Consider the following 19,102-nt stretch of genomic DNA (forward strand, 5'->3'; position numbering starts at 1 on the left):
TGTACATTATACTCTTTAAAAAGAGTTTATAGATTACCTGTGACTTTGCACATGTTATTTTACTTTTGTTTTTTTTAAAAAAAAAGGCTATTCTGAAATACTGTTGTAAGAGGACTGATTTTCAGATAATGGAAGAGCCTACAAGTCATCTAACATCAGGCACCCAGAACAGACCTCAAGTTTCTTCCTCCAAGTATGCAAAACCGTCACACACTGGGAGGTTATTCCACGGGCTTTGGAGGAGCTGGGTGACCTGTTAGCTAGCTGAGCTCTCTGCGCAGAAGGCTGGTCTGGGCAGCATCCCTCCCCACAGCCCTGGGGCAGTGATGCCACCTGGATCCTACTCCGTGTCACCATGGAGCTGCTTATCTTCACATCAGGAGTCAGGAGCCAAGTGACACACATGAACTTGGCAGATTTGCCTGTGCCGGAGGCAAGCCATGGCACTGCAGCACCAATGTACTGCATCAGGATTAGCTGAGACGTGAAATTGGAACCAGATATGAGACTCTCACTTTCTACGTAGAGATTTGGCTTCTCTGGTGTTTTATGCTTTTTTTAAACCAAAATCACTAGTCTTTCATAAATTTAGTGTTACACATACATACACGCTCCATATATAAAAAATATTTATTTCCTTACCTTGTCAGGCAAGCAAACAGATAAACACAAAGAAGTTACTTACACACAGCTGCTTTAGCCCACGGCGATGTGCAGTGGTTAGAAACAGATACCAAAACTTAGCCTTTTCATTTCTAACTATTGTCACAATTTTCAGCATCCTATCCATAGCCAAAACACGTTACTGCAGTTATGTTTGTGAAGATATCCCAGGTATCCTCAATCTGTCTTCCTTCCCACCAATAACGAGCCACAATAATCTCAGGATTTCAGGGCTGAGAAAAGACAATTCATTGGTTTTGGAGCCTGTTTTGGGGCACATATGTTTTTCCTCAACAACACAGACAAAAAAAAATTAAAAAAAAGAAAAGTGGAAGTGAGGTGATTTGCATGCTTGTTTTCAACTATATGCATCAACGTCATGACTCTGAAGTCCAGCAAAACCTCCCTTTCACAGTTTCTGAAGGCATATTGCTATATACTCCTGTATATTCCAAGTTAGCTGTAATCCTGGTGGAACATAACCTGCTTTCTCATTGGTTAAAGTTACTAAATGCAAAAAGAAAACAAAACCATCCCCTACAACATTGCTTCAACTCAAAAGCTCAGATGATTTTTCTTCAGACAGGGAAAAAAAAAAAGTTCCTGCAGGCGGGGAGGAGGAGGAGGAAGGTCAGAGCTCAGGCAGCCAGCAACACCCACTACTTTCTAGCACATTCAGTTTGTGCTCTGAAGCCTCATGGCTGTAGCACATGGCACAGCCTTTATGCTTGATCATTAAAGAAAGCAACCTGTCAACACTGCAGGCTGACAGCTCTGAAAAAAAATAGATTTGAAAGAAGCTTCTTCTGCAGGAAGTATTCATACAAGAACACCAGCATTGCTGCTGCGTTCTTCAGAGAACAGACACCATTTTATCGCTGTCGCTCCAAAGACAGCACTCTATACAACAAAGAAATTCCACATATTATGAAACATTCACTACTTTTGCAAGTATGAGAATTATTAGATTATAGGACTCCTTATTCATCTTCTGTCTTAAAATTAAGTATCAATGTTATCACTGTTTGAGAATACCACAGAACAGTTATTGTCTGCTCACTGTTCAAGTAACTAAAGACTTCCAACTACACGATTTCTGAGTTCACCAAGAAAAAGAAACAAGCATAACTGTTTCAAAACATTCTTCTTCAGATTACTCATGGCTCAATGTTAGAGAGATATAAAACTTTTTTCTAAAGTTACTTATGAACTACCTATAAAATACAGGCCAGGGTTGTTTTGGAGACAGAGAAGTGAACCTGTAATATTCAGGTGAGAAAAGCAGAATGGGCGCAGAACTCCAAAAACTGCACATTTGACTAATGTGCAAGAGCTCAGAATAAAATAAGACACAGTTTCTTTCATCCTGCAGCCTCCACTTGACAGTTACACTGGGCAGACTGAAGTAACTAATGGCAAGCAACACATAAACAGAACAAGATGCAGCTCCACAGACCCAAAAAAAAAAATAATAGAGAATAGATTGGGTTAATGTGTAAAAAGAGACAGATAGGAGTAGCTGTTGAAAAACAAGAGGTTTTAATTTGACTTTACTATTCAGATTGGAAATGGAAGTGGAACAAATGTTGGTTTCTTTCTAACTTCCATAGCAACCCACTCACGCTCAAGTTACGTGACTCAGAAGCTGTTTTCTTTAAATGCAGCCATATGGCTTTTAAACCCTTTTGGTTTGTTGCCCAGACACAGAATAATTATTTCTTCATTTCATTGTCCCGATGGATTCTGAATACTTAAAACTTTATAGTTTTACTCAAATTTTCCTTTACGTTTCTCAGGTTCCTGCAAGTCAAGCCCAAAGGGCTTTGTTTTTTACTTTAAAAGAAAATGTTAATAGAAATCCACAGCAAAATTAGGGGTATCTCTGGCAATTTAAAGAGATTTCACATCTTCCAAATACCCCGTGTATTTAATTATACCAAGAAAATATTTGTTCCTTGCTTTTAATTTACAACTTCATTGACAGAGGATTAAAAATTCACATTTCTCAAATGAAAGTTTAAGCAGTCATCAGCAGTTGCAGTAAGTATGTACGCTCAAAAGTCTACAGTAAACTTCCATCACAGCAGAGCACAAAGTCTACCAAAACTGAAATGCTGCCAACTTTATTACACTGAGCCTGCTTAAATGCATTTCTTAATATTCACAAGCTGCATACCAACTTAACAAAGTTATTTAAAAATAAAGCAAAATAGCATGATAGAAGTTCACATCCCTTTCCCAGCAAGAGTTATTGCCAATTTTAGGAAGACATTTTAAGTTCAGAGAGAACATAATATTTTGTCACACTACTAAGTTGCATTTTTCTAAGTTATATTTTGGTAATTTTTAGAAAACAGAAACATATAGAACTACACAGCCGAAAGATCAGCTCACAGATGAAGTCTGCAATCTTCAATGCCTCTCATCAGCCAGAAACTCAAAGTAGGTTTAGAACCATGGAAAGCACAAATGCCCTTACCTTGTCCACTTTGAAAACAAACTCTTTCAAGTTACTGTTTCTATGTTTCTTTCCAATATCCTGTTCTTTCCAATGCCATTCACCAGTATTTCATAAAACACAAAAGTTTACCGTATCTGTTACATTTAAAGACAATACACAAAAAGTTGTCAAATGTATCTGTTTTTCCAACTCAAAGACTATAATGTCAAAATGGAAGCTTTTTTTAATGTAAAAAAAATCTTTAGAAAACCAACTCACCTTTTGTACAGACAGTTTATATCACAGAAAAGCTCCTCTGCATGTCTGGTGATTAGCTGCAAAATGTTCACGACCCTTACCCTATAAAAGTGCTCTATGGGCTGTGAGGCTGGCTTTTAGTATCTGAAGAGGCAACGCTACATTCTTCAAAAGTTTCCTGCAGAATTGCATCCAATTTCTACACCTACAACTGCACCAAGCAAGAGTAAGCACCATTATAATTTCCAACAACCAAGAACTACTACTTCTCCCCAAACTGTGTGGTGGAATGGACCTAGCCAGCATCATACTTGTAGTCATTAACTAGAGCAACATAGAGCAGATACCCTGTACTTGGAAAAAGTACAGCATTTTCCCCACTTGAGAGAGTAAAGTTAGGACATGGAAGTCTAAGCTCACCTGTAACATGTATTTACTAAAGCTGGCCTGACACACCCCAAAAAGGAAGGCCTATCCACTTCCCTCTAATTTCAGTGCCCCAAAATTATCACTTACAGATTTCTCCTTCCCCCAATTTGACACAACACGCAAACATCTTTTATACTAAACATATACTAAGAAAATACAGTAGCCTCTTTTTACCCCTCTTGTTACAAGCCCCTTAGGTACAGTCTTCAGATCAGAAACAGGCAATAATGCTTCATTTTTCAAAATTAAAAACCCAAGAAGCTAGACTTTTTTTTTTTTGCCTGTCTGCATTCTTGCAGCAGTTATTATGCACCACCATCAGTGAGACAGGAACACAACTTGGAAAATATTTATAGCACTGCAACAAAAGCCTTTCTGAATATTGCACCTATCACAGCTGAGTAATGCACGGTGTCCATGTCTATAAACTCTTAAACAACTTCACACCTGGAGAGCCAACAACAGATAATAATAGGAGATTTGTTTCAAGACACACTCTCCAATCACAGAGCACAAGAAAACAGATTCAAGCATATGCAAAATCCCAAAAGGTATTGTGACATCATTTTCCAAACAGCATTTGACTTTTCAACTGAAGTACTTCATATTTTGATATACTTATTTCTTGTCAGCAGTTCACACAAGGTCAGCACTTCATCACACACCCTCGTTTCTCCAACCAATGCTCTGCAATACTAAGCAAGTGGAAAATTGTAGTAAAATATCTTCACTTACCTTGTCCACTGATCTGGTGACCCCACAGCATCAGAATTATTGCTAATATCCAGTGTGTCCGTCCAGTTACTCTGCCACTTCCTTGTCTTTCAGCCATTGCATTATTGGATGCTATACAAAGATATATCATTGAATGTTTTAGTTATAACTGTTGGGAAATATACCTTTGGGTGGAGGAAAACAAAACAAAATCCCCAGAAATTTCCTGAGTATGTATCTATCTCTCTACTTTAATAAATACTCAATGGTAAAAATGCTTTTGCATTCAGAACTTCCCTGTTTGCTCAAGACTATTACTTCATGGAAGTAAGTTTCTTTGAAAATGACTGAATTCACCCTTCATACAGGGGTCCCAAACTTCACAAAAAAAACAAGTTCCAACCCTGCCAAGTTTAGGAGTCCCAAACAATCAGCACTTCACTGAGTCACTTAAAAGTTTTGCTGTATGGTACAGAAATTCTTCTGAGGCAAAGTCCGTCAGTCAGTGTTTAACTTGAATTTTTTAAAAAGTCATGCGTTTTTCTGTTGGTTTTTTGTTTGTTTATTTTTACACCACTGAGTTGCATTTCATTGTGGGTTTTCCTGGACCAACTACATCTTCCTGTGGTTACAGTTTCTGCATCACTGTCATATGCAACAATTATCTATTTATTATTCCCTCTCACCCCCCTTTTTAGCACTCTGACTCAGGTCTGCTTCTTCAGAAGATCTGTTTAATCAAATATGGATTTGTCAGAATTGTTCTAATTGCACAGGCCTGGCTGGACCCAGGCTGAAAAAAAAATTAGGATGTCATTTCTAGCCTAAAGCACAGGCAAATATCACAGAAATTGGTATACGAAGAGTTAGGTAAGCTATTCAGCATATGGAAAGTCTTGCAACAATTCCCTAAGTAGTTTAAAAAAAGATGTTATCGTAAAAACTTCTATGTTTTTCCATTATGAACTGGTATAAAATTCTTGTGAACAATGTTGTAGGCATTTTTAAAAGTTATCTTATTTTGAAAAAAAAACAAAACACAACGAACATGAAAAATACTAACAGAAGGGAATGTTTACATATTGGCTGATTAAGCACTCTAAATATTGTTATTATTGTAAGTTTCATTTAAAAAAAACAAAACTCCAAAAGTATTTACAAACTCATGGATGCAGAAGCTATCCATAACAAAAGGTTCAACTGAACCTCAGTAAACCTCAGTCCTGAATTCTTATCCATAATCTGATCAAAAAAATATCTCTGTTGTATGCAATTAAAAAAAACTCCAAACCAAACAGTATTATTTATGCAATCAAAAAACTAAGCAAAACTACACAGGCTGCCATGTAGAATACTACACTTGAGTTTCTCCCCTTCCCACTTACCTCCAACATATAGAGGGAAGGAAGGCAATGGAAACTATGAGAGTTTTCTTGCTTGCTTAGTTTGAGGGGGTGAGGGTGAGTGTCTTTTAAATTTCTCTGTTTGCTGTGACATGCAAATTTTCACTTTTTCATTTAGTCACTGATCCAACTACTGACCCAGATCACTAGATATCTTCTCATGTACTTCATGTAGCTGTTCAGAATTAAAATTGGCTTTTGCTTCGAAACTGGTTATGGAAACTAGCCTTTCTGCACAGAAAAACTCCCCGGTGTTGCAAACACCTTGATTTTCTTGTCAGGAGTTTGTTTCAGGCTCCAGTAGAACAGTTGTTATTTCAGCAAAACAGTGCCCTCCCCAACCAGCACTCAGCAGTTCCTCCCCGTCTCTTCTCACACAGGCATATGGAGGGAAGAGAGGAAGAGATGTTAACACACTTTGTTTGTTTGTTTTGCCTTGCCTTTTTTGGGGCGCTCTAACTCAGAGAGGAAAGGGGAAGCAAACAACTGAAAGTGGTAGTCCCAAAGCAAAAGTGTAGAACAATGAATATGAATAAATACCCTAAATATATATATATATATATATTTTACCACTTCGAGGTCAATAAAATAGTTTTGTAAAAACGGTATCTTGGAAAAGAGATATTCTGTTTCATGAATATTCTTTCCCTGAACTAACAGACACATTTTTGATTCTCAGTGTAAGCAAACAGATGGTATTCAATTAATTATTTACCTACTTTACTACTATTAATTAAAATCTCTAAGATAATTTTTGTTTTCACTGTGTCTACAGAAAGCTAGAGTTCCATAAAAATCTGGCATTTGTATCTACAACCCTGCTAGCTGTAATATAAATATCACAACTAAGAAAGCATTAAGGTGCCTTATCTGAACCCCACCAGGAAACATCTGACTTTTAAGACGGCATTTTTTCTTGAATATTCGTAACTGCTGAACAGAGGAAGATGACAGCCATCTTACTATGAGGAAGCCTAGAGGTCAACATTCCTAGCATTTGAAATGGGAAGAGAAGCAGCAAAAATTGTGAATTTTGATTTTGGATCCAAGAGACATTTTCTTCTCACTGCAGCAACAACCCATAGAAGACAGACAGAGAGCCAGGCAGAAGGAGATGCAGGGGATAGGATGAAGCTTCACAATGACACAAGACTGCAAAGAGAGGGAGGGAATCTAAGCCTGATAGATACCATTCCTGTCATATTTCTTGTCTTCTATGAGACAATTTGTAAAGGAAAAGAAGTAAAGAAAAGCCACTGACACATATGTAACTGAGAGTTCAAACTAGAGCTTCCATTTGTCAAGGAAAATTCAACAGGAGGCTGTCATTATAGAAGCAGAAAACTGACTCAGAACCCAAAACATAAATCTCCTCTGAATCCTGAACTCACTTTCCACACAATAGGTGCAGAGAAACAGGTTTATCTCAAGCAAACACATTTCTTAATTAAAGAACAATTGCTCAAAGAGAAGCTGTGCTACTGTAAAAAGGCTTAACTGCCAGGACTACGAAAACATTTATATCATTTGGGTTTACACCCAAATGCTTCAGCCCTTCTAATACAGGAATAAAATGACCAAGGACAGAATCAAGACATAAGTATGCTGAACTAATGGGAACAGCAGATGCAACAGGTCAGAAGAGGTAGAGAGGAAGAGAAAGTCTTCTCCCCCACAGTTTTTCCTTTAGTTATCTTGTGAAAGAGGTAACAAGAAATTACATTTGGGGGAAAAAAAAAAAGTACCCCAAAAGATCTTAAAAGCATACTTGAATTTTTGTTGTTGCAAGACTTATTGAAGGAAAGCCAGGAGATATGCAAATCACATCCTCCAAGGGACAAAGACCTCGTTAATCACTCTATCCAAGTCTCCATGGAAAAAAAAAAAGCTATTTTTATCCCCTGCTGCTTCCCCCACCCACCAGGTCTGCTAGAAAAATATCAGAGGGGGAAAAAACACCAGAGTAAGAGATATAAAATATTACCTATAGAGCTTTCTCCTGTCTATTCCATCTTCTCCATCAACCATTCTCCCTTCACTGTTGGAGAGAAAAACAAGGCAACCCGCACACCCTTTATGGTCTTTCCATCCAGTTCTCAGCTGAATTAACAAGCACCTCAACATAACTTAACGCAGCTGTGCTGACACAACATGCACCAGAAAGTATAGAGAAAAGAGCAATCATCACCAATATTTGCTCTTTTTTTTTTCCTCTAAACTTATGCATATAACAATACTCTATTTGAAAAATAGCTACAAGAACTACACTTGCCAGCCTCACAGCCAAAAGAAAATGGCAACGGGAGCTTCTTCCCATTTGTTGACAATTAGCTGTAACTAATTTAGAGTGAACCAGGTGCAGTCAGTTGGCAGGAAATCAGCTAACGTGGATAAATTGAAGCTTGTTTTAAGCAAGACTTTTCTGAAGCAGTGTTGGCTTGAAAAGCTAGGAGGTTTTCAGTTGTGCTACCAGAGCTTTGTTGCTATCTCAGTGGCATGATCCATTATAATAGATGGGCTTTGCAGAATTTGATTCGTGTGTGGCAGTAACTTACATCTATTTTGCCTTCCTCTTGTTACTGCTTGGGTTATTTTATATGCTTTTGTATTGTCTGAATCACTGATTATATCAGCCATGTAGACTTAAGTACCCTTTTTAGTGTAACTAATTTATAATTTTCTTTACAGAGTTACATTTTTAAAAAACAATATTTAGTCGATGCAGGCATAGACTTGTTGAATGTTTGGTAGATGACAAGCAAAAATATGCCAGCTTTCTGGCAAATCATGGGAATGTCACTATTGCTTCATAAAGGTGAAAGTCACTGTTGCAGATGAAGCAGAATTTAGTCACTCGACTCTATATTTAAAGTACAGTTTTCCTCTCCATACAGCACCAATTAAATATCTGCTATAGATAGCAGAAAGGGTTAAATGGCTTCTCAGGCCTTGTTAATACAGACAGCCTCCCTGTGTATATTTTTCACTCATGCATTAAAAAGATATCCATTTATTTATTAAAAAAAATATTGAAATAATCATTGCATCTTGTTGCTACCACTCTGTGGCTAACACTACAGCCTATAGCTTCTATGGCTATAAATACATTCTTTGAACGGTCATCTTAAAATAAATGTTATGTCAGATAAAGTGAGGCAAATTTCTATACCACGTAGGACCACAGTCTGAAAATTGAGGACTTGCATACATGCTTGATGTTGAAACTTCGGTTTTGCCCCACTGGAATTTCTTGTGCTTTGGTTTAGAAAGTAATCCCACTCTTCCCTCTCCTTCAAGAATTTTTGTACATTTGAAATTTGTAACTGCGCCTAATAAAAGGAAGACAGTAATAGAAAATACATACCTTAAAAAAAAAGCTTATGCAGTACTCAACATATTGTTGAATGTATCACATTCAACAGTTTTCACAAAATAGATTTGAGATAGATGGAAGAACAAAAAGTCCCCCACCATTAACTACTAGTGGTGGTCATTAAAAAGTTGATAGGTCTTGTGTCCCATCAGCTGGATCTCTCTGAAATGGAAATCTGATACAAGAGTTTTGGCCGGTATGTGAAATGCTTAGTTACATAGCCAGGCACAAACTCAAAACCAAAAACCAAACCAAACCACCAAAAAACCAAAAAATATTTTAAAGTATTTTGAACTTTATAATCATTGGGAATCATGCCTAACAAAATGCAAAGGACAGACTAAAACTTTTGTGAATACAGATTGCTAAATCTAATCCGGATGCATTTTACTGAATGAGAATCTATGTGCCTGAAGCCAGATTCTGATCTTCCTTACATGCACAGAAACCTATGATACCAGCAGGCCTCTTTATATCCACGTAACTGAAATCAGAATCTGGTCTGATGCATTTAAAATAATTGAATTTATCACTGATGTCTTACTTTGCCTGTTACAAAGACTCTATTTTTTAACCTCATTTCTGTTAGTGCATTACCAAAGACATTACAAATACAAGATCCCTCAGAGGGCCATCTGTGGAACCAGATACTATCTCATGAGGACCTCTCTGCAGTATCAGGACTGTTTACACAGTGTAGCGAACAGTAGTGATAAGATTTTTCCTATTTAAACTCAGAAGCAATATGAGAGCAGCGTAACAATAACCTTACCACATCAGAGGTTTTCAGTGCTGCTATAGGTGGGCCAAAGCACTCTTAGTCCTCACCTCTAGCTGGTAGCCACTGCCTTTGCACGTAGAAGGTGAGAAGTCATGAACTCCCACCTGAGATCTCCAAGAGCTCAGGTAGAGGAAAACAGAACAGATAACCCTATATACCTGTCAGCTTGGAGACAGCTGTGTCTCAAGTTACATATCAAAAAGGGTTCACATGCCACCTACCTTGCATGCGTACCTTCTGCACTGTGCTATGGCATGAGAGGCAAAGTCACCTTCCTCCCTTTCTGCAAAAGTGGGCTTGGAGAACATGAGGCAGAAGGGCATCCAAAAGCTTTCCCCACCTTCCTAACACTACGACAGATTTATGAAGAGGAGGGAATACATACCTAGTGAAGAGAAAGAGAACCCCTGGGAGAGCACGAAGGTTGGACTCCAGATGGGGTTCTTTGCAGAGTAAACCCTGTGTCCTCCACTGGGTGCTGGAGGAGGTCAGAGAGCTTGCCTCCAGGTGAAGCATAAAATAGGCTAAGGTGCATAGTCATGCTCGTATGGGTATCTCCATTGGAGGACATTCTCTCATCTGTTGCTAGAATGCAGCTTCTTGTGATATCAGGACATGTGCTTCTGTATGTCAGGATGATTTCTTCCGCAAAGCACACCTGCCAGAACTTATGTGGTGTAATTACAAACTTTCCAAAACATATTTAGTAAGAGTGATTCAGAGCATCAGTTAGCCATTATTGATTATTCAGTAACATACTAAATCATTAATTCACTAACTTATACTCAGGTTTGCTTTCAGAACCTTCCAAAATTTAAGTAACTATTGATTCTTCCATACTGTCTGATTAAAATTTAAAGTGAAAAATATAGAAGTTTTAATATTTTTAAAATTGAATTTTTTTAACATCAGATTAATGCTAGAAAGAAAACAACATACATGTAATGCTAAGAGAAATAAAAATTACCTACAGGCATACTGTAACTGTGAATAAATGGTACCTGAATGAAGGCCAATATGTTTTAACCTAGGTATTAAGGTTTTGTAAAGATAGTTTCTTCCGTTCATTTGTGTATTGAAACTTATCAATTTCACTTTTATGAAACACTATGGATCTTCATGGCAATTTCATTAGGACTGAAAAGGTTGTGAGGTTTTTTTCCAAAAATGTAAAAATTGCCCTGCAATAGAAAGTTTAATTATTGGATGACTTCATCTTTTAAGATTTTTCTTGCAGTTGTTCAGATGATTATATCTGATACAAGAATTGGCTGTATCACTATAGCGATAATTGTGGAAACTACACAAGTGGTTGAAAGCAGTTCTGTCGCCACCCACCACTCAAAAATATTGTTTTACTTCACAAATGGCCACATAAAAATCAATTTTCCGTTTGTCTTCTGGTGTTGCTGTCTTCAGGATTCACAGTTTCAATCCTTTCACAGAACAGCAGCAAAATTCAATCTCAGAAGCCAAGGTTCCTAGACAAGGCATTTATCCTTAAACAAACGCTTTAAAAAAAAATACACAACATCGAAGATCTCATAAAGAAACAAAAAGAAAGCTCTTAAACCACATATATTCTTTCTTGCAAGAAAATGAAATGCAGCATGCTGAAATGTGAAGATACCACTTAGTTCCCTTTATTTTTTTCCCAAACCAAAAAAACCTTTTCAAACGTATGTATATAACAAGTTACACAGTATCAACAGGCTTTGGATAAGTTTGAAATAGCCAACTACACCAAACTTGCAGAAGTCTTGCTTGCAACCCTATTTATTTATAAACCTCAATTTCCACATTCAAAACACATCCTTATGTATAGTCTCCTGAAGGTTATGGTTAAGAGATATCATGTGAATGTGGGAAAATCTGCAGTCACCTGTCTCACTAGATTTGCACACCAGGGATAGGTAGTTGCTGCTCATGTGCAGTCTGGGTTGCACAAATGGGAAGGAGCTGTGGTATCATGGCCATAGCAGTGAAATACTGCGTCTTCCTAAGACTCCAGGCACAGGCAATGGGCAGCTCATAGGTCTTCCAGCAAGACCCTGGTGTCTGGCTTTACAGAGGGGCAGAAAGCAAGTGTCACTGTGCTGCCAGTGCACAAGGTAAGCCTCCTTCTTACTATACCTTCCACATATACACCACTTCATGCAACAACCCTAGGGCTAAACATACCAGAAAGGGAAGGTCCTCCTACCACCATTGCCAAGCATCTGATACTGTTTGCATTGCCTGGCATATGAAAGAAGGACTCCAAAGTCACATAATGCTCTCCACTCTGCATTGGGCTGCATCCAGCCCTACTCCACCCACCCCTCTCTAAAACAGGAATACAGCTGTCATTACCTACTACCAGACAACAGCATCCATAATCAGGTAACACCATTTACCCACAGGTACTTGGCATGCTGTAAGTTTACACCTAAGCTATATGAACACTTCTCATCAGTTCTAAGATGTCCCCCATCACCCAAAATTCGATCCAGTTTATTCCAGGCATTGTAAGCTTTGCTGGACCTGGACAGTGCATCACTTATGTAACAATCCTAAAAGAAGAAGAATATTATCCACATTCAGTTGACACTACGGTATTTTAGTCTTTAAGTGTTTCTGATTCACAAAGAGAGCAAAATGAAGGAGTAAATAAAACTGTGACCAATAAACATGTTACCTAATTACAATCATTCATACAATCTGCTTTTGCATTAACAGATCACAATCAATATAATTGACTTCTGTTCCATAAAACCATTTGTTTTGGTTTTCTTCATTCTCTCATACACTAAGAAGTAATCTTACAATGCATTAAGAAATTTCAGATAACTGCTTCTGTCAGTTACAGCATGAAAGATGAGGAAAAAGTGAGTAGAAGAGTAATATATTTTTCACGAAGTATTGGATCCCATGAACAAGTTAATGATGTTTGCAAGGGAGAAAATATGAGGACCAAAAGTTTTCAAGTTGCTGAGTGATAATAATGGTGCCATCTATTGTGCATCCATCACACTGAAGTGCTTGACACGTATTTTGGACTGTTTTCATGCATTTTCTTTATGATGATTAATAATGGCATTGTACCCTCTGAAATAGCAGCCCATCACAAAGAGAAAGGGGTGCTAAATTAAATTCAGATGATAACAACTTTGATCTCAGACACACATGGAGAAAATACTGAAAGGTTAGAACAAAAAAGCTGTGAGAAATACTCATTTCTATGAAGAGGGTCCACAAGAAACAAAGAGCAGAGAAAAAGGAGTAGGGACAAAATGCACCGCTTAAACACAAGCGCCTTTCTGAAGTGTCCATTATTCTGATTTCTTTTCCCCACTCTACATTTAGATTAGAAAGTGGTGAGGTTTAAGATGTGTTTTCTTTTGTTACGCTTTGAAGGAGAAAGGGGGGGTACTACACTAGTTAAAACTATTAAATTTATGTAAAAGGAAGGAATAAAAGGTGTTGTGTATCACCTGCCTGCCTCTCGCAACCTGGACATGCCATGCTACTGTGGTCTGTTTCATCTCTAATACAAATCAAAAGTGCACAGAGGTTGATGTAACTTATGTTTGTTTTCCCCTGGGTTGTTAAACGTTTTGGCTAAACCATCTCTTCACTTTTTTTAGTGGAGAGAGGAAGTAAAGTTAGAGACTCTCCACCAGCACCTTTTAGTCTGCTGAGACTGGAAGCAGGTCTTCCAAACCCCCTAAGGTGACCAAAGCAATGGAAGGACATTTCAATGAGAGTGTGTTTATGCTGACACATGTTAACCTGATGCCTAGGAGGGTGAAGGCAGTTACTATGGCTCAGCTAACAAGCTCTAACCCTAATTTCATCTCTTCAGAGGTGGAATTTAGCAGGGGAAGTCAAGAATTTTCAGGGTGCGCACTTTGCTCTGACTCAACGAGAAATAACAAGGGGAAAAATATCCCTGATCCCATCAGAAAAGCAAGCATAATAACTATCTGCACAAGTGTCATAATGTATATTTAATGACTGGAAACCATTCTGAAATATCTGGATGTGTCATACACAAACAGGAATGGTAAATCACTGCTAGAACTTGCACAGGAACCCACGCAGCCCCATGCACTCCTGGGAATGCAGAAGCAGAACTACACTACAGCTTCCCCAACATGGGAGCATGGCTGCATAAATCAACTATTCAGTCTCTTGCAGCAGTCAAAATACTTGCAAGTCTTAATGGAAAGCAGATACAGGAGATCGCAGTCTGATTTATGGAGCAGCTCAGGTGCGTGCAAGCAGCACGATAAAGTCTGAGTAGGTTCAAGACCACCACCTTTCCTAACCACCAACATATGAATAAATACATCCTGGTTGTGCTTTTTGATATGCATAGGATTTCCAAGTGTGGCTGAGAGCAAGTTTAGTCTCTACTGGCTTTTGCTTTTTTTTTTTTTTTGTACAGTTACAAATGTACATAATAATATTGTACAGGACTGTTTAGAAAAACTGAATTAGCTGGAAGCTGATCTATTGAATATACTGCAGTGAGGCATCACATAGTATAGTTAAGATATCTGATTATGATTTATTAACTTACTAAATTACAATGTTTATATACTACATATTTTTACATAATTACCACTACCAAGGAATATTGGCATAATTGTTCTTCTAAATTCCCCTTGCCTAACGTAAAATAAGCTGGATGGACTTGAAAAAAAATTCCAGGGCAGAATAACTCTGAAGAATGGGAAAGATCAAAAATTCACCTAGTTTTTTGAGTGGGAGTACCAACAGATAAAAAAATGGTTGATTAGGTTTTTTTTCCTGTTACATTGAGCACATAAAATACACGTAGCCATAAACTCCAGGGGAATGAGATAGTTAATATTCCACCCATACCAGTAATCACACTTTCACATATTCAGAGAGTGCATAATTTACCAAAAAGTGTTCCAAGAGTAGTCTAGAAGCTTTTAATATTTATTGGAATTACACATATCTCTTTTAAAGGATCTCTCTGGAGTTTATCTGCCTGGGCTTCTATAAGATAAAAAGTACGATAGCTAGTAAATTTTAAAATCCTCAAGAAATTCTTTGAATAACTTTGCTGTACATAATAACAACATTGTATCTAGTGATTTAAAATACCTGATCCACCAGGGCTAGACAGACCTAACTTTGAGGGCAGATGCTTGCTATCTGTGAGCTGAAGAGTCTTTATTCTGATCAAGCTTCCTGAGAACGTTACCTTAAATCCATCATTCATCCAATATTTTATATCATTGATTCTAGGCTCTAGCTAGTGTATTTCTGTGACAGAAATGTCTTGTTTATGGGGAGAACAGGGAAGGAAAAGCTTCTGCAGATGTTGGTTTGGATTTATTGCTGTGGGACATTTGTCTCATGTTGTAAAGAAAAACTTTAACATTCTTGGAGGCCTTGAGTTTTAGAAGCTATCCTAATGAAGAAAGCAAAGCTACTTTCCACATCACGTTTTAAAACGGGTAAGAAAAGGAGAAACCATTACACTGTGAAAATCAGCATATTTATTGTGAATGTAATATCATGTTTTCCCCACAGCCAAGGGCACGTTACGTTCCAGAGGCCCAGCCACAACTCCCAGTCAAACCCCATGCAGTAGTGAGGTGCCAAGTGGTGCTGATGAAGAAATTCTGCTGATTGAGAAGTGGGCCAGCAGATAAAAGAAAAATCAATGCCTGAGCATCAGTACAGTGTAATAAAAGCAATATCTCATTTTGACACCTTGACTGAGTGTGTTTTGGACAAGGATTACCATTATTTTTCCCACTTTCACCTAAGTTTAACCCCTGATGTCAAGTTAGGCTTTTTCATGTTGTCCGGTATGGGTGGCTTCTGCCTTGGCTCCAATTGTAGCCACATTGCTTGTTTCTCTCTTTCATAAATGCTACTACTATTTTCTGCAAATATTTTTCCCTCGCTTATAGTAAGCTAAATATGTTTTAGCAGGATATCAGAGACTAATTAAATATTGTGACTGTGATACTCAGATGAATACGTATTTGGGGTCCAGGTCTTTTTTTCCCCAAAAAGGTGCAGACTGCTTTGTCCTTACAAAATTTTTCACCAGTAGAGGCTTCATAATGGTCATTTGTTGTTCCTTATAATTTCTAGCTGACCCTGGAACAGGTTCTCTGCCTTCAATATTTAAAGGCAAAGCTCTTGAGATGAAGGCACTCTTAAGTTTTTCCAATAAACTGAACCATGGATAAATATTTAATCTGATGCCAATTTCCCATGTTCATTAAGATCAGTTATTCCACAGAAAACCCCACACATTCCAAGGGAATTGGTGTCAGATAAACCATTTCTCCACTGCTCAGATAACCGACAAAGAAAAACACCAGTTCCAGACATTCTTTAAACAGATGACTTGGCTTCCAGTTTTGTAGGCAAGTCAGGCAATTTCAATTGCTTCTCGTGAAAAAGCCTGATGACCTCTTGCAGTTGGGAACCTTAATTTTATCACAAGCAAGAAGTAGTCAATGAGGGACAAAGGAAGGTAATAATAATCACCTAGTACTTGCATCTGCATGAAAATTTACATTGGAAACGTTAATCCCACTGAATTTTAGTAAAAACATATTAAAAAATGGCTCTCATTCACAAAGTTATTTCTTTTCCTTCTCATTTCTATATGACTGCATTTAGGATTGATGGGATTTTTTCATATTCATTCTGAAGTTTGTTTATAACCTGCTTAGTTTAGGAATTTTGGAATAAAGGAATCCTCAGTACAAACATTTTTCTCTGTTGATTTTGAGAGCTACTCAGAGAAACAGTGCACCATAACTAATGTATAAGAGGCTTGAGCAGCACTTAGATCGGGTGACAGTCCTCTGCATACAGGTAAAGGTCATTTAAGAGAGAAAAAACACACATTTACACCCAATTTCTACACATTAACTAAAAAGAAACCTATACATCTGTTGTTTTGAGTTTTCTTCAATTGCTCGTGGGTTACTAATGTTACCAAGTAAGACTGACAGCTTACTGACAGTAAATTGTAACTGTGAGTTATAGTGATATCGTAATGAAAATACTGTGTCTATGTTAATTATTCTTATTTCTCTGACTCATATTAATGGAGTCTAGGATGGGCCAATGCAGGTAAACACCTACTTACATCAGATTTGAACTGCAGTAGAGTACACCCACTTCTCATTGCTCAGCATGAGACACGAAACAAGTGAATTAATCCTTTTAAAAAAAATTCGTCTCCGTACTTCTGGTTTACACTTTGTGTAATGACCAAATGCAACCACCTGGGCGTTTGCTATCTCCAGCTTTATAAAAATGCCAGAGAAGTAGTGAAACATGTACCATCTGCAAAGAGGTACCTGAAATGTAATACATAACATGTAACTCCACAATTAATTTCCATTCTTAATTTCCATAACAGTAGGAATAAAATAGGGTTGCTTTTACACAAGTATCTTATTTCATGGAGTGTGTGTGTATATATATATATATATATATATATATTTATTGCAGGTTAAATCTGAAATAAGTGACCCACTATGAACAACTTTAAATAACGAGTCATATCTTTGTCTAGCAGGATAGTTATTTCCCCTGATTTACAGCTTGTACCCTGGTTATTCTTAACCCGAGTTTTTGAACAATAAAATTAGAGACTATTTCTGCAATCTTAAAGGCCTGTGTAACAACCTATCTTGAGTATTAACGTTCCTTCATGACTATAAATTATTTATCTATACACATATGTATGCAATGGATATCTTTCCTCTTATCCAAAGTTATGAAAACTGCAAAGGAAAGGCCTCCTACTGTGTTGGTTGCAGAGGGCTTAAATTTATAAGGTTGGATTTTCTTTGGTGAAACGTGCCTGTACTGAAGTGCCAAACTCATTTGCATTTGTACTACTTCTCCCAAAGCTAATTACAACTATTTTTATTGCCTAACTTTCTTACTATTAACATCAACAAAATTTAATATATTACACTAGTCCCAGATTAATAAAGGAAGTCTGCAATTTCCAATTTACATACTATACTCTAATACCTTTTATGAGCTAAACTGCTTTGTGTATTGTAATCCATAACTTGAAATAAGAAACTTTGGCATTTTTATGCATTAAGCTGTAGGTAAAAGAGGATAAATGAGCAAAACTCCTATGCCTTTTCTTCATACCAGCGTTTTACTGATTCCTCGCTTAGCTTTGCCATTAAGATTTTGAGGGATGCCCAGAACAAGCCCAACTGGAAGCAAAGCGCAGTTTTGCTCCAGGCATTACCCACTACCCCGTGATATATTTTGCCCCTGGGCTCCGCACAGCTCTCCCGCCCCCGCGAACTTCCCCACCTCAGACCCCCCCCCCCAACCGCTGCTCCAACCCCAGCAAAACTTCGGGAAGTTACCTGGCGGAAGGCTCCTGGCGAGGGACCACCTGGTGCCGGACGCACCGGGAAGGCACCGTGGAGAGGCGGCCGCTTCACCACGCATCCCGGGGGGAGGCTGGGCGGGCGAGACAGGGGCTGGGCGGGGCTGCCCCGCCCAGCCCCCGTCTCGTTCCCCCGCCTCGAGGGGAGGATAAAACGCAGGGTTTCACCTTCCCCTCCTCCCTCTTCCTTTTTTCTCTTACCTGGGGGGTGGGAGGGGGGCACCGGGAGCCCCGAAACGCAGTCCCAGGAGATGCGGGAGGCGTGAACGAAGTTTGTCGGGGAAGGGCGGCGGGCAGATCCCGCTGGCATTTAATCCCACGGAGGGCACGGTCAGTAGTTTTCACAGTCCAGGCGCAGCAAGCTTACTAGCTCTGTTAAAGAAAATAAATTTAAAAAAAAAAAAAAGGAGTGGGGATGGAGAGCAAGAGGAAGGCACCCGTTCCTACCGGCTTCTGGCGGTGCAATTATTGCAGCTGAAGGGAGGAGTTAGTTTAATTACAGGCCGCGCTCCCGGCAAATGTGCCCGAGCGGACGCACGCACGGGCGGAGTCGGAAAGTTGCCGCGCTCCGGCGGCAGCTGCCACCGCGCTTGAGCACCGCGGACAGCGGCAGCCGCGCTTGAGCACC

The 19,102-nt window shown here is 38.6% G+C and overlaps 1 protein-coding gene across 15 annotated transcripts in view; it reads right to left on the minus strand.

Annotated features, from left to right (window-relative positions):
- ROBO2 (roundabout guidance receptor 2) overlaps positions 1 to 18,567 on the minus strand; it is a 1,122,909-nt gene extending 1,104,342 nt beyond the window's left edge. For 10 of the 15 annotated variants that reach the window (XM_074599549.1, XM_074599543.1, XM_074599483.1 and 7 more), the window contains exons 1-2: positions 18,452 to 18,566; positions 4,526 to 4,636 (exon numbers count right to left, since the gene is read on the minus strand). In XM_074599549.1, the coding sequence (XP_074455650.1) occupies positions 4,526 to 4,636; positions 18,452 to 18,536 (196 nt within the window). In that variant the 5' untranslated portion in view covers positions 18,537 to 18,566. Of the gene's footprint in view, positions 1 to 4,525; positions 4,637 to 18,451 lie in introns of all 15 variants that reach the window. The other 5 variants (XM_074599504.1, XM_074599494.1, XM_074599464.1 and 2 more) reach the window with 2 other exon arrangements.
- Between the last annotated feature and the right edge of the window lie 535 nt (positions 18,568 to 19,102).

Source organism: Larus michahellis, chromosome 1 (genome assembly GCF_964199755.1).
Source record: "Larus michahellis chromosome 1, bLarMic1.1, whole genome shotgun sequence".
In the NCBI taxonomy this organism is placed as follows: Eukaryota; Metazoa; Chordata; class Aves; order Charadriiformes; family Laridae; genus Larus; species Larus michahellis.